We start from the raw sequence: 14,390 nt of genomic DNA on the forward strand, positions 1-14,390 counted from the left end.
AGGTGCTTGACAAGAAGACGATGGCTAGTGTTTCCCCTGCTTCAGTCTCAGATAACAAGGTCTTTTATAAAATATGCATTTAGGGATCCTTGTAGGTCATCAAACTTTGTGAGGGTAACACAATATAGTCTTCTTAACACCTAAGAATGTCCATGAGAATTTAGGGTTTATGTCAGTGCTAGTAGTACTTAGTCCTGATGCTGAAACCCAGGTGGGTGAGTGAAGTGTTTGATAGTCTGCCACTTACAGCTTGGAAATGTATATCAAACAAAGAGCAGTTACTCACATTCCTCAATCCTAATTTGCTGGGGGAACATGTAGTTGGTCAGCACTGTTTTCTGAGTCTCTGGATCTTCCTCTTTCTGGAGTGGGATCAGGGGTTTTGACTGTGTGGACAAAATATGGGGTTGAGTGCCATGTAAAATCAGCAGCTCTTTGACAAATACATGGGACATCAAAAACGTAAATATGGAAGAGAACACTTAACCGCAGGGGAAAATAACACATCACAAGATGGAGCCGTGATAAATTCAACCCGTCTTCCCCGAATTCTACACAGCTATTTCACGCCGACTTTCTTCACTTCTAATTTGCTTTCACATTACTTTAACACATCTGGGTGCCTCTTCCTGTCATCCATTTGTTGATGAGGCTGTTCTAAGCTTGCCTTAGGCCCCCGTCTGCATTGTTGCACCTGTCCAACTGCATCCATGTGTCTTAGTGTTGATGTAGCTGTTGCAGACTGCCTGTCTTCGCAGTGTCCTTGTTAGGAGTTATTTAGGTAGGAAAGTGATTGTGGAAAGATATAAGGACCACAAAATTTTAGAGATTTTATTCATTACAAATCAGACAGTTTATATAAGAGCAGGACAGCAGTGATGGATGCTGTGTGGATGAATCTACATCTTCTCTCTGCAGCATTCTCAAACAGCTGCAGTTTCCTGGGGACAATTTGTTAAGGCACCCAAACAGAACCTTGGGACAGTCTAGCCAGGAGAGGGGAAAAGGCATGAATAATTGATTTGAGAATGCAGTCAGAGTCAGACTGTAATTTGGAAATAAGCTGAACAAAAGCCAACACACTGAATCCACAGTGTCCCACAGAGTGTTCTCCATCCTTTCGTTGCCTCTGTATACTGACAATATGACCAGGTCAAGTATTCCTTTACAATAGAAAGTCACCCTGCTGTGACAAATTGGGATTATAAACCTTTTGCTCTCATGTGAGCCGACCAGACATTTCCTGTTAAGAAGTCCAAATTTCATGCACCTCAACTTGCCTGGTAATTTTGAACACCACTTTAATTCCGTCTGACTGCTGCAGTCTCGTCTTACAAATGCCCTCCTTGTCATTCAGATTTACACATTCAGTGGGCAAGGTTTCTTGTCTAGATTGCCACTCAAATAACCATTAAGGGGGCATTTTCTGAGAATCATTAGGATCCTTTTAAATTTGAAATACAGAATGACCCAAATGTGTTGATCAAGCAATACAGAGGTTCTTTATAATACAAGTGTTACTGGTGCTTCAACCTCTTTAGCTGTAAATGAACTTGTGCCAGAAACCTCTACTCTGTTTGAAAGACTGGTCATCCAATCTGACCTGCATTAGATCAGATGTCCTGGAAGTGGTTAGATGTACCTTCCTGCGAGCTACCGGGAAGGCTTCTTGATTTACAGCTGAATTTTTAGTGCGAGTCACAGACGCTCCTGCTATTGCTGTCCCCATCTGACACCTCTGAACCCAGAGGCCTTATTGTTTTATGCCTAATACTTGTGCAGCCTTACCTGATTTTCAGACAGCCACATTGCAGTCAGCTCAGTCAGTTTGGTGAAACTGTACGGAAGATTCTTCAACCTGAAGTAGAACAAAAAACAAAAAAACAAAACTCAGTCACCAAAACGCTTAAAACTGCTTTCCTGGGCGAGTTAAAAAAAAAGTCAATTTAATTCATTTTGTCAGGCAAATTTGATCTAAGCAGGCCGACTATAAAAGAAAAGCCTGGAAAATGTCCCTTTTTTCTTAAAAAAGGAAACGATCAAGACCTTACCCTTTTTTCATTCTAATAAGCCTTCATCACAATACTGTAATCAGCAGGTACAATTTCAAACTCCACATTTGAAAATAAGCGTAAGACAAGACATTTGATTGCTTTTATTAACTGGTAGCTTTACATAGTGAAGGAATCACTGCTTTTAAAATGTCCTGGATTTAAAGTACGTAAAATTGATTATATATTATTTAATTTTATCAACTAATCTAACAATTGTTTTGTCAGTTATGTTGTGTAATTCTGATAAAATCTGGAACAAAATGTGTAGATTTCATAGTTAACATCTTGTTTAGTCTGAACAAAGTAAATAATTGCAAATAGATCTGATGCACAACAAAAAACAGAAGACTACAGCAATTGCGTGTTTGGATTTAGATAATATTTAAAATCAGGCCAGAGTTTCTAAAAAATACAAAAAAAATAAAAATACAACAAGCAGAGAAGGCTCACTTGTTGTTGCTGAGGTTGACGACTTTGAGCTTTTGCATGTCGCCCATCTCCTCGGGCAAAGACTCCAGCTTGTTGGAATGTAGAAACAGCACAGTTGCCCTCTTCCAGTTGCCCATCTGTGAAGCGAGCACACCAATGACTCTCACTGCAGACAGTGAACACACGGATTAAAATCTACAAACCGATGCGCACACTCACCTCGGGTGGAAGCTGGGCAAGGAAGTTGTGATCTGCAGCAAAGGTGCGCATATTGACACACTGGCCAATGGTGGCTGGCAACGCTTCAATCTCATTGAAACTGCAATCCAGCTCATCAATGCATGTCAGCCTGATGCAGAGAGACATGGCAAAAATCCACACACACACACACACACACACACACACACACACACACACACACACACACACACACACACCAGTATAACTTGAGACCTATTTATTAAATACAGTAAACGTGTTTATCTAATTTATGTAAATTATATCAATGCGCGCAATCTGGGATTAGACTGTGTGTGACGTGGTGAATTTATTTCTGCGGTCCTTTGCACAGTCACATATCCTACACTGTTTGCAGAGACAGAAAATTAGGTTGAGATGGAAAGAAGGATGATATGGTAGGATCCCTGTCTGTGGTACATTATTGTTCCTACGTGCTACAATTTCTTGGCTCTCTGGTTGCAATATCAATTTGTTAACAGGTGAAAAAGCCATTAACACCACCAAGTGGGCAGGTACTAAATTAAGATCATCTTAGCTCTAAACTGCCACAGACAGTCATAACAGGGTGGGAAATATTTAAGAAGATTACCAAGAGCAACATCAACTCCAAAGGAACGGCCAATGGACAGGGCTTCAATAACAATATTAAGATTTGTAGCTAAGCAAGCTATTACTTACTAGAAAGCTCAGGATGGCTGAAGGATGTTAAGCAGACAGCCATGTAATGTCTAGGATGTTAGCACAAGATTCACTTGGAGTTTTGCTCTTTCTGAAAAAGCTCTTTCAGACGGCAGCTGCTGGGCTTCAAACACATGCAGAAGAAACTGAACACAGCGCTGCTACCACATTTAGGTGGCTCTTTTTGTTAAGCATACTAACATGCATCTGGTTTCATTGCTTACAACCGTCAGTGCATTCTGATCTCTTTAAATTCTTCACAGAGACTATTAAATAATGAACAGCTAAGTAACTAAATAAGAAAAGCTCTGATCAATGTTACTGTACAGTGACGGTGAAACACAAATAGACTGATGCAAATGCAAATCTCAAATATTTCATGGGACATCCTTTAAGCGGAATTTTGCTGAGTGAAAAATGTAAATGCACGCTGGGTTTCATATTAATGCAAAGCAGCCCCACGTCCAGAAAGCTCATATGCTACAGTACCATGAAACGCCACAAGGATCTGACGCCTGTCTACTAAAAATACACCAGGGAAACAAAAAAACCCCAGTGGACAAGTGGCGAAGTAAAACGAAACCAGCTACATATAAATGGGGGAGGAAATGAGCTTGCTTAAACTAAAACCCTTGCATGGGATTAAGTTAAACCATAGGCTTTGTCACATAATCTACGTCAAAGTACATAAGGCGGCACATTCTAACATAAGGGGCAATTGAGGGTGTTTGAAAACAGTAATAAAAAACTGCACAGATACAATTGTTTTTATCAGGTAATGTAGATTTGTCTTTCTCATGGATGTTGGAGGGGATGGATTAAAAAAATAAAAGCATGGATTAAATGGAACCTAATCTTTGTCAACTGTGTGTCAATGATTCAGAGTAGAAAGAGGATCAGCGTGTGGACCTGGCTCGGTACTCAGCAGCTGGCGACTGAGGGTTTACCTGTATACATTAGACAGAAAAACCTCTGAATAGTAACACAGGATTTCATATCATTACTGTCTATGAGGGTCATGAGACCAGTGTTTACCAGCAGCCCTTCCACACTGAAGCAAATGGATGAACTGTCCTTAAATCGCTATGGCAGATTCAAAGACTTGACATTCATAACCACTCTTTATAACCATAGCCATTACTAAGCTACCAATCATCAGCGCGAGACCAAAACAAACCGAGCAGGGGTTGCATTCTCTTTAATGGGGATATTTACTTTTTCCAGAAAAACGTTTTATCAGATCAATGGATTCCAGATATAAAAAAAACGACACAATAATCCACTGAGCTCAGGGTTTACTCTGCTGTTATCAAATCTATTGCTGTGATGCTCACCCTCCAATGGAATCTGGCAAGTACATCAGCTGATTTTCATCCACTTTCAGTGCAGTCAGTTTCTTCAGGGTGCCTTTAAAAAAAAAAGGAACAGAGAGCTAGGATCAGGAAGGCGTCGACAACAGCTCAGATCAGTTATTGACTATCACTTGCTGGTACGCAGCAAAGAGGAAGATCCATTACACACCAGTTAATTAGATTCATTCATACTGTCAATACAGTAATGGCTATAGCAGTCGTCATCAACCATGATTTCAACAGCAGTGTTTGCATGAATTTAAAGGATTTTATTAGTCTTGTTTTTTGCAAAAGGGATGGGAGTAAGTATGCCATTCAAAATTATGACTGTCAATAAATATTATAAATGTAGCTTTACAATTTATTTCGAAAAATAGGCACCTATTTGTCAAAATTAACATTTGAAAAAGGGAAAAAAAAGTAGCCAACACAATTGTCAGCTGTCTGTCACCCAGTCGCACAGAGAAGTTGTCGGGCTCTGCACTGCTGAGGGTTAATGGGGCAGCATCGCTGCCACTGACACGTTCTGTTTGGGAGATTTTCCTTCCTACTGTCGCCAACTATAATAATAATAATAATGGATTGGATTTATATAGCGCTTTTCAAGGCACCCAAAGCGCTTTACAATACCACTATTCATTCACTCTCGCATTCACACACTGGTGGAGGCAGCTACAGTTGTAGCCACAGCTGCCCTGGGGCAGACTGACAGAAGCGAGGCTGCCATATCGCGCCATCGGCCCCTCTGGCCACTTGCTTATAGGGGGTGATCTGACTGTTGGGGTTTCTCCCTATTATTGTAGGGTCTTTATCTTTATAAATAACCTTGAGGTGAATGTTGTTATGATTTGGTGCTATAGAAATAAAACTGAATTGAAATCGAATGGAATGGGGTTCATTGGTTTCATAGCAATTGGCAGCAACCCCCACCAAGTGGCGCATACATTTTCCAGATGGTTGCTAGCTGGTCTGTAGGTCTGTGCGACAGAGGCCTTAATGCTGAGTTAACTGTGTCCCTCATGGCTGGAAGAAAACTGCTGATCCAGGTTGCTTTTTTTAGGCTTGCCCAGAACATCTAATATAAGTCTACATTATTGTACTCAATGATTTTATTTTACAGAACTTTTAACCTCATGTTTAAATCATATTTACCTTTGTGAGCCAATGTGTGTCTTTACACTGGTTTAAAACCTGTGGAGTTTTGTTTTTTTACACAAATAACTTTATTCTTAATATGTATAATACTAAATATCAGTTTCTTAATTTTTGAGCAATTTATTTATTTTTACTGGTCACTTAACAACTTGTCACAAATGTAACCCAAATTGAATATGGTGTTTTATTTCTATTTGTCCACAAAGAAAAACAAAACGACGCAGTGAATCATAAATGAGTAAGCTGCATTGATATTGCTAAATGTTTCATACCCGTGACATTTGAATACATGAGTAATTGGAACCTAATTCATTAGAGATGAATAAGGGTTGGGTAAAAGCAATCCTGAGCTGTAGAAATATCTGAATAATTGTATTTCTTCTGTTACAGACATCACAATATGTTATGAGTATCTCACTGTGTACTTCACTACAGTTTTATATTGTTAGCATAATTTGGTTTCATCAAAAACCAAAAATAACACTGAATACTGAAAAATAAGTAAAAGGTTATTATGCAGCACATCAGTTTCATGCTCTGTTGCAATTATATATAGATCAGTTTCTATTAGAGAAAATGACACAGAAAAATAAAGTCTTGTGGTAGTACTGTCCCGTCGGCTCACACTGCAAGTGCTAAAAGAGACATAGAAAGAGACAAGAGAGGCTTTTTCACTGATGAAGGGCTTGGAAAGATTTAAAAGCTGGCAACAGCTAAAAGAGAGTTAAGGTGTTTCATAACAGGTCTTCTAATACGGTGTGTGTGTGTGTGTGTGTGTGTGTGTGTGTGTCAGATCTTTACCGATGGAGCCTGGCAGCTGTGTGAGAGCATTGTTGGAGAGCAGAAGGTCCTGTAGATTCTCACAGCCGCGGATTTGTTCATCCACCATCTCCAAGTTGTTCTTCGACACGTCTAGATACACCAGTTGTTTTAGTGTCCCCAACATCTGCACAAAATAAAATAAAAAGTCACCCTTAATTTATGCAGCAGTATGAGATGCAAACTGTGGCAGTAAATTAAAATGATCACAAACAAGCAGTTAACTAACATTTTCTGCAGTGAAGTAAATAACTATATATGCAGACATGATATAATCCCACAGTGGGAGACAATATCACACTTATTTTAGGTTGAAAACACTGTTCTGCTAATAAAATGAGTAACACTTAATGGTTTGTTTCATACTCCACAGACGTCATGGCTTATAAAAGGCCAGATTGTGATTACAGCTGATGCTACTGAAATGCTGGCAGCAGAACTAATGCTTTAATTATGACCCACTTACAAACAAGCTGGTCATTTGGATGAAAGAAGAGCCTCATTTAACAAATCCTGACTGTCAACACACCGACATAAGAATTCATTCATAGCTGATTTTTTTCTGGGGGACATATGCAAACCCAAAACTATGCATTTTGTTGTGCGAGTTCATCCTACGACAGAATCGCGTTCAAAGCGCAGCCCTCTCTGCTGGTTTTAGAGAGCTCAAAGTCTGATGTAAACTGACTGCAGCTCGTTTTGATGAAGACTTGAGGAGACACACAGTTTTGGGGGGTTGGGGGAGAATCGAGGGAAATAATCTCAAGATGATGTGTTAAGACGCAGCAGTCACTGAACGGGAATATGAGCGTATATGATACCCCAGGTAAAAAGGTCAGTTTGTTCCCGTCCATCCACAGCTCCTTGAGTCCAGTCAGCCACTCCACCACCTCAGGCTGCACATGTAGAAAAGAGAAAGCACGTAGTTGTGAGCAAGCTAAAAAAAATGAATCACATTATCATGTATAAATGACGGTTCAGAGTGTAAGGAAAAGAAAAATTTCAACATACGTGCTTAAAAAAACCAAAATAGGACAGGGAACAGATTAAGGAAGGACGAGGTGAGAGCCCCGAGCAGTGACAGACTGACTGAAAGATACTCACCACTTCAGTGAACTCATTACTCCCCAGGTCCAACCTCTCCAGCTGTGTGAGCTTCTGCATGCTTCTGCAGACACACAAGAAGGAAACATAAAAAACAAAACAACAAAAACACATGAATTTCATGGTTTACATATTAAAGAAGAAGAAAAAAAACAGCCATAAGAAAATTCCTCCTCTATGCCACTATCAGTCAGTTTTCATGCTGTTCGATTTGGAAAGCACACATGCTCCGCCTTCGCTCCTGTCACTGAATAATTTTATGTGGAAATAAATACCTTTTAGAGCTTAGGCGTGATAGAAATATGCTCTAAATAATGGAAAATGTGCCCTAAGCCTTGCTCCAAATTTTCTCTCACATTCAGGCCACAGGCTCACATTCTCCCCTACACTGTAAACACGCACTGCTTACAACACTGATTTAACTGACCACAGCACAACAGACAACTGGAGAGAAAATATTTTCATAGAGGCTTATTATTAGTGATTAAGAACAACTCTTTCCTCACAGATCGAATAACAAGACACCTTTGAGGACATTTGTCCTTTACTGCCAGCAGCAAAAAACAAAAACGTAGCACGTACACAGACACGCGCATGCGCAAATAAAAGCAAAATAAAAATAAAACATTTCCATTGACTGTCAATTTCACAATGTGAATATAAAAGTTGATTAAAAAGTATAATCCCAACCCTAAAGCAAATCAAGACACCGTGAAAACTGTGTTAGTGGAAATGTACTTGTGGGACAGAAATGATACCAAGGAACGAACAGCGTTTCTCCCCACACCACAAAAAACCCCACACCAAACCAAACAGCTAAAAAAGGGTGAGAAAGAGCTGTTTTGGCTAATCTAGAAAGTGAGTTCACCAGTTAAAAAAACAGCACTAAGGGGCTTATGACCCTGAGCGAGGAACACTGCAGCCTTCTTTAAAACACTTGGTTTATGCATGTGCTCAGTGTGTGTCTGTGCACCAGAGGAGAGAGATGGAGAATAGAGGCAGCAGCTTCTACATGAAAGCCCTGAGAAGACTTCTATTGCACCCCTTTGCACACATTGTTTACATCTCTGAAATGCTTGTGTGTTGCACTGGCAACGCTCCCGATCATTAGTCCCTTTCTTTGTCAGGCCTCCAGACTTTAACAGGTCTGGCCTCTGTCACATAAACACAGCCAGAAAAAAGGGATCCGCTCCGAGCTGTGGCACTGACTGTACTGCACTTTATACACCGGCTGGAACATCAGTCAGTGAAAAATAAATGCAAAAAATAATAATAATAATAAAGGGGAAATTATAAAAGGAAACTCAGACAGAGGGGGGAAGGGGAAAAAAAAGGCAAGTATCGTTAAGCATGGTAAGATGGTAAAGCTAGTCAAGTGTGACAGAAATTAAAGAGAAACCAGGGAGACGGTGACTTCCCCCAAAAATCACCTGGAGCTTTCTCTAATATCTGTGGGACATTCAGTCTCACAGCACACTTCTCAAATAGCAAAAAGACCTTCACCACTGTCTCAGTAGAGGATTATAAAACCTGTCAGCGCAAGTGGCCAAGTAAAGGGGACTCTTATGTAACACAGTGGAATTTAATACTACAGTTAGAGGTTTAGAGAAAGAGTCTATGATTAAAACAAAGGATAAAGGACAGACATAGCAGGGGGTGCAAGAGGAAGAGGACAATGAGGAAGTAGGGATTAAAAAAAATAAAAAATAAATCTTGTCGCAGTTCATAAAGCGACTTAATTTCAGAGAGACTCTGCTTTTATTATTATTTTTAATTAAAATGAACATTCTTCATATTTCACATTTGGAAGGTTTGCTAAATAAAAACCACCTACTTTGGCAACATCTTTAACTGATTCTCCCTCAGCTCCAGGATTTGTAGCTTAGTCAACCTGCAAGCAGGAAAAAAAATCATTGTCATAATTAGTTGATTTTCCCCAAAAGGGATATTATGTGAAATGGCTTTTGAAGCTTAGCGGCCATGATTTTCTCAGCCGGCTTATCTTTCACTAAGCAGCTATGATGTGCAGTTACATGACAGCAAAAAAAGTCTGATGTAATCTTCTCTTGTATAGAACTAGTACTAAAAGGAAGAAATATAAAGATGGAATCAGCACCAGATCACATCACGTTTTCTGCATTCAGAAGGCTCAACACAAACTTTGTGTAACGCGCAAGTAATGAAAGTGATTAATAATCTGTGTAGCCTAACTATATATTGAAAAGTATAGTAAGTAAATGTTAAGAAGACAACATGATCATTTTAAATAAAGTGATAATTTTTTAAAGCTGTGTTTCTCCAGTATGACTTAAATGTAAATGCTAAAGAATTAATGGTAAGCCAGGTCTGAGAGATATAATAGTTCTGTGTATGCTCGCTGCATCACTTTTGTGCTGTTGACATGACATAAGTAGTACTTGGTCCTGGTGCCACACAGCACAAGTGTAGCCCACAGTATGAATCAAAATCACTTCTACTGGGTCATCTTATCGAGCTAGCATCATTTTGTGTTGCATTTCTGCGGTTGTTAATGACTTGACTGCATTTAGAAAATTCAAATGTCAGTATCATGACTCCATCAAGTCCAGCGTGTGACAAACCAGGGAAGAAACCGACCTGCCGAAGCTGGCTGGTAGGAACTCCAGAAAGGCATCGTTCAGGTAGAGCTGCGTCAGACTCAGAAGCTGAGTGAAGCCTTCAGGGAGCCTGATAACACATGCAAAGGCAAGAACGCGAATGAGAACACACAAGCAGCCTCGTAAGCCTCTGCAAGAACACTAGGAACCCAAACTTTATAGGGAACATTAAACTAAAATGTGTTAGGTGAGGGAAAGTCGAACTCACTTGGATATGGGATTCACACTGGCTTCTACAATTGCTAGGCCTTTGCAGTTCTTGATGTTCTCTGGAAAGTCCTGGATGCCTGGAGAGAAACAGAAGTCATCAAAAATTATCATCAGCAGGGCAGGAGTACGACTACAAAGCTACATCTGCTCAGTGTATCTCAGCTGCTTTGTTACTGCTGACACAAAATGAATAACTCCCGTCAAATGAAAAAAAGATAAAACATAATGAAAGACATCTTATTTAACACAAATAAACAACCAGAAAGGTTCTCTGACTGAACAGAGTGTGATCGTGGTATAATAAGAGCAGCTCTGCACCTTTCTTCGCCCTTATTTTTTGTCTTCACTGAAAAGAGAGAAGAAAAGTGCAGAACTGCATGCGGTTACATAATAAAAGAGCAGGAAACAAAGAGCAAAAACAAAAATAGAAGGTGAGGGATCTATTTTGAAGTCTGCAACTTCTCACCAAACCTTCACAGCAAGGTGAGCATTGTGACCAAGTCTCACGGTTTATTTCCACCTACTTTCTTTTATGCCCACAACACTTAGGCTAAAGTGCTTTGTGTGGAAGGATAAGCTCCATTTAATGTAAACACGGGACATGAAGCTCCGGTTCATGAAAATGCCACTACATCCTTTAATGTCTGTTTAATCTAGGCTGCTTTTACACTCGTTTATAGTCCAAGTACCTTTTTAACCTCTCTGTTCCTGAAAGGGTTTTGCCGACTGTGCAGGTAGAGAAGCGTATGGACAGTCAGGCTATTTTCCCTAACTTTGGATCTGTACAACACTCATGGATTTAAAATGAAGCAGTCAAGATGCAAATCAATTTTTTGCATTCACCTTTAATAATTTACAGTCCTGTCTTTTACACAGGCCAAAGTAATTGGACAAACTAGCATTATTATAAATATAATTATTATTACTTAAATGGGAATCTGTAGCAATCCTTTCCACAGACATCATTAAATGCTGCATGTCCTCCCTCGAGATGCTCTGCCAGGCTTTTGCTGCTCTCTGCTTTCAGCTTTGCTTTCACTAAAAGGCATCTCAACTCAGCTGAGGTCATGTGAGTGACTCTGCCATTTAAGAACATTCCCTTTCATTGCCTTAAACAACTTTTGGGGTTTTGGGGTCATTATCCATCTGCACTGTAAAGCACCAGCCTTTTAGTCTTGCAGCTTTTCAGCACAGTGTAAGCTATAAGTTTTAAAAATCCATCCTGTTGCTTCAACAGTCACTTTATCTAGAAACACTAGTGAACCAGTTCCTCTGGCAAACATACAGTACATGCCATGTCATTTTGAAAGAGGATGTAGTATGAGCTCTTCCTTGCCTTTTGTATATGTTTTTTTTCTCTTAACATCTTCCTGGTACAAATTGGGTATACCAGAACTGGAAGGCCTTTTGTTTTCCTTTCAAATTACACTGACCACACCTTGGTCTAGTTAAGAGTTCATATGAATCAAAGGAGCTTGCAAAGAAAAGCGTCTGGACTTCTTTAAGTTACTTGAAGACGTTTCACCTCTCATCCGAGAAGCTTCTTCAGTTCTAAGGTCAAATGGTGGAGAGTCCCAGATATAAACCTAGTGGGAGTTTCCCCCCACAGGGGGACAAAAGGACCCCCTGATGATCCTCTAATCGCCTGAGCCAAGGTGTGAAACTGGGTGTGGGTCCCAATCAGCCCGAGTTTCGGGTGAGTTCATTGTGAAACCTGGCCCCACCTTATCATGCGAATTCCTGAGATCAGATGGCCCAGGATGTGAGTGGGCGTTAAGGCGTCTGGGAAGGGATCTCAAAACTGGATTACAGATGGCAGAGAGTTGGTGTCGTAAACCACCGCCTCTGTTCAAAGATGGTCGCTCACAGTGGACATAGATGGCTTCTTTCACTCCTCTTTCAAACCATCTGTCCTCTCTGTCCAAAATGTGAGCATTCCTCGCTGCACTGTACAGCATGCTGTACAGTGCAGCGAGGAATGCCCAGACCTCTACATTGGAGAGACCAAACAGCCACTTCACAAGCGCATGGCACAACACAGAAGAGCCACCTCCACAGGACAAGACTCAGCAGTCCATCTGCATTTTAAGGATAAAGGACACTCTTTCGAGGATGCCAATGTTCAAATTTTGGACAGAGAGGACAGATGGTTTGAAAGAGGAGTGAAAGAAGCCATCTATGTCCACTGTGAGCGACCATCTTTGAACAGAGGCGGTGGTTTACGACACCAACTCTCTGCCATCTGTAATCCAGTTTTGAGATCCCTTCCCAGACGCCTTAACGCCCACTCACATCCTGGGCCATCTGATCTCAGGAATTCGCATGATAAGGTGGGGCCAGGTTTCACAATGAACTCACCCGAAACTCGGGCTGATTGGGACCCACACCCAGTTTCACACCTTGGCTCAGGCGATTAGAGGATCATCAGGGGGTCCTTTTGTCCCTCTGTGGGGGGTTACTCCCACTAGGTTATATCTGGGACTCTCCACCATTTGACCTTAGAACTGAAGAAGCTTCTCGGATGAGAGGTGAAACGTCTTCAAGTAACTTAAAGAAGTCCAGACGCTTTTCTTTGCAAGCTCCTTTGACTACGATGACCTGGATGACTGAGAACGTTCACAGACAGTTCATATGAATAGCTACCAAATGCAAAGTCAAACCCCAGAGTCAGCTCCAGATTTATTTTAAACAATGAGGAAACAATCGGGAACCACACCTGCTGATGGAGCAGCTTACTATTCAAATGTCCAACTACTTCTGAGCTGCAAGTAATGAAGAGACCGTTTAAAAATGGGTGTAATTACCAGCCAGTTAATGCAATTTTCACTTACATTCACACTTGCTGGGGATTTATGTTTTGGTGGGGAATCTGTGCACATAACCTCTGTTACATCCTAACTAGAAATATAACTACACAATGACTGATTACTGCTGTGCATTTATTGGCTTTTTCTTGGCAGTTTTTGAATTTATTAGTGATCGAGTGATGACCATTGCCTCAATATAGGGAGGAAAAATAATAACACCGATCTAAGGACCTATAAACATCAGCAAATTCCTAGAGGGAGACTGCTGAAACTTTTGTAATGGATATTAGTGAATGTACTAAGAAACGGAAAAACAAGAAGGACAAATATGTTTGCCCCCCAAAACCCCACCGCAACAAAGTGTCCAAGGAGGGAAAAAATATAATTGTCCAGCACAAGCATAAATACTGGCAACAACGTCTGCCACTTACTAGGTTACATTGTAGCCACTGCAGGATTCCCCACAGAAGTCTAAATCACGCCTTGTGGTCAGTTTTGAAACACTAATTAACCCAAATCCATTCATGTCTTTGGACTGTGGGAGGAAGCTGGTACCCAGAGGAGACAGGGAGACATGGACATGTAAACTCCACACAGACTGGTTTAGAACTCAGGACCTTCTTATTGTGAGGCAATAGTGCTAACACCACCATGGAGCTCACACACACATGAGTGTGGGTGGCCATCTGTCTCTCTGTTAATTGGCTGACAGCTTGACAACCTGTCCAGGGTTGTCAATCTGTCCTTCCCCACCTCTCACCCTATAACAGCTGGGATAGGCTCCAGCCCCGCTTCAATGGATAAATGTAGAAAGTGAATGGACAATTAATGCAATATTTTTGTTACATTCTTTGAATTAAAACTGGAAGTCATCCATTATGTTTTTTAAAAACTGTCAGAGTTATT

At 40.6% G+C, this 14,390-nt stretch overlaps 1 protein-coding gene across 3 annotated transcripts in view; it reads right to left on the reverse strand.

Annotated features, from left to right (window-relative positions):
• Positions 1-14,390, reverse strand: part of erbin (erbb2 interacting protein) — a 49,248-nt gene that overhangs the window by 9,264 nt on the left and 25,594 nt on the right. For all 3 annotated transcript variants that reach the window (XM_080869640.1, XM_080869639.1, XM_080869641.1), the window contains exons 4-14: positions 10,676-10,754; positions 10,448-10,537; positions 9,666-9,722; positions 7,832-7,895; positions 7,549-7,623; positions 6,710-6,854; positions 4,736-4,808; positions 2,703-2,832; positions 2,505-2,620; positions 1,789-1,858; positions 287-386 (exon numbers count right to left, since the gene is read on the reverse strand). In XM_080869640.1, the coding sequence (XP_080725766.1) occupies positions 287-386; positions 1,789-1,858; positions 2,505-2,620; positions 2,703-2,832; positions 4,736-4,808; positions 6,710-6,854; positions 7,549-7,623; positions 7,832-7,895; positions 9,666-9,722; positions 10,448-10,537; positions 10,676-10,754 (999 nt within the window). The remainder of the gene's footprint in view (positions 1-286; positions 387-1,788; positions 1,859-2,504; positions 2,621-2,702; positions 2,833-4,735; positions 4,809-6,709; positions 6,855-7,548; positions 7,624-7,831; positions 7,896-9,665; positions 9,723-10,447; positions 10,538-10,675; positions 10,755-14,390) is intronic.

The sequence above is a fragment of the Rhamphochromis sp. 'chilingali' genome, assembly GCF_963969265.1.
Source record: "Rhamphochromis sp. 'chilingali' genome assembly, chromosome: 2".
NCBI classification, from domain to species: Eukaryota; Metazoa; Chordata; class Actinopteri; order Cichliformes; family Cichlidae; genus Rhamphochromis; species Rhamphochromis sp. 'chilingali'.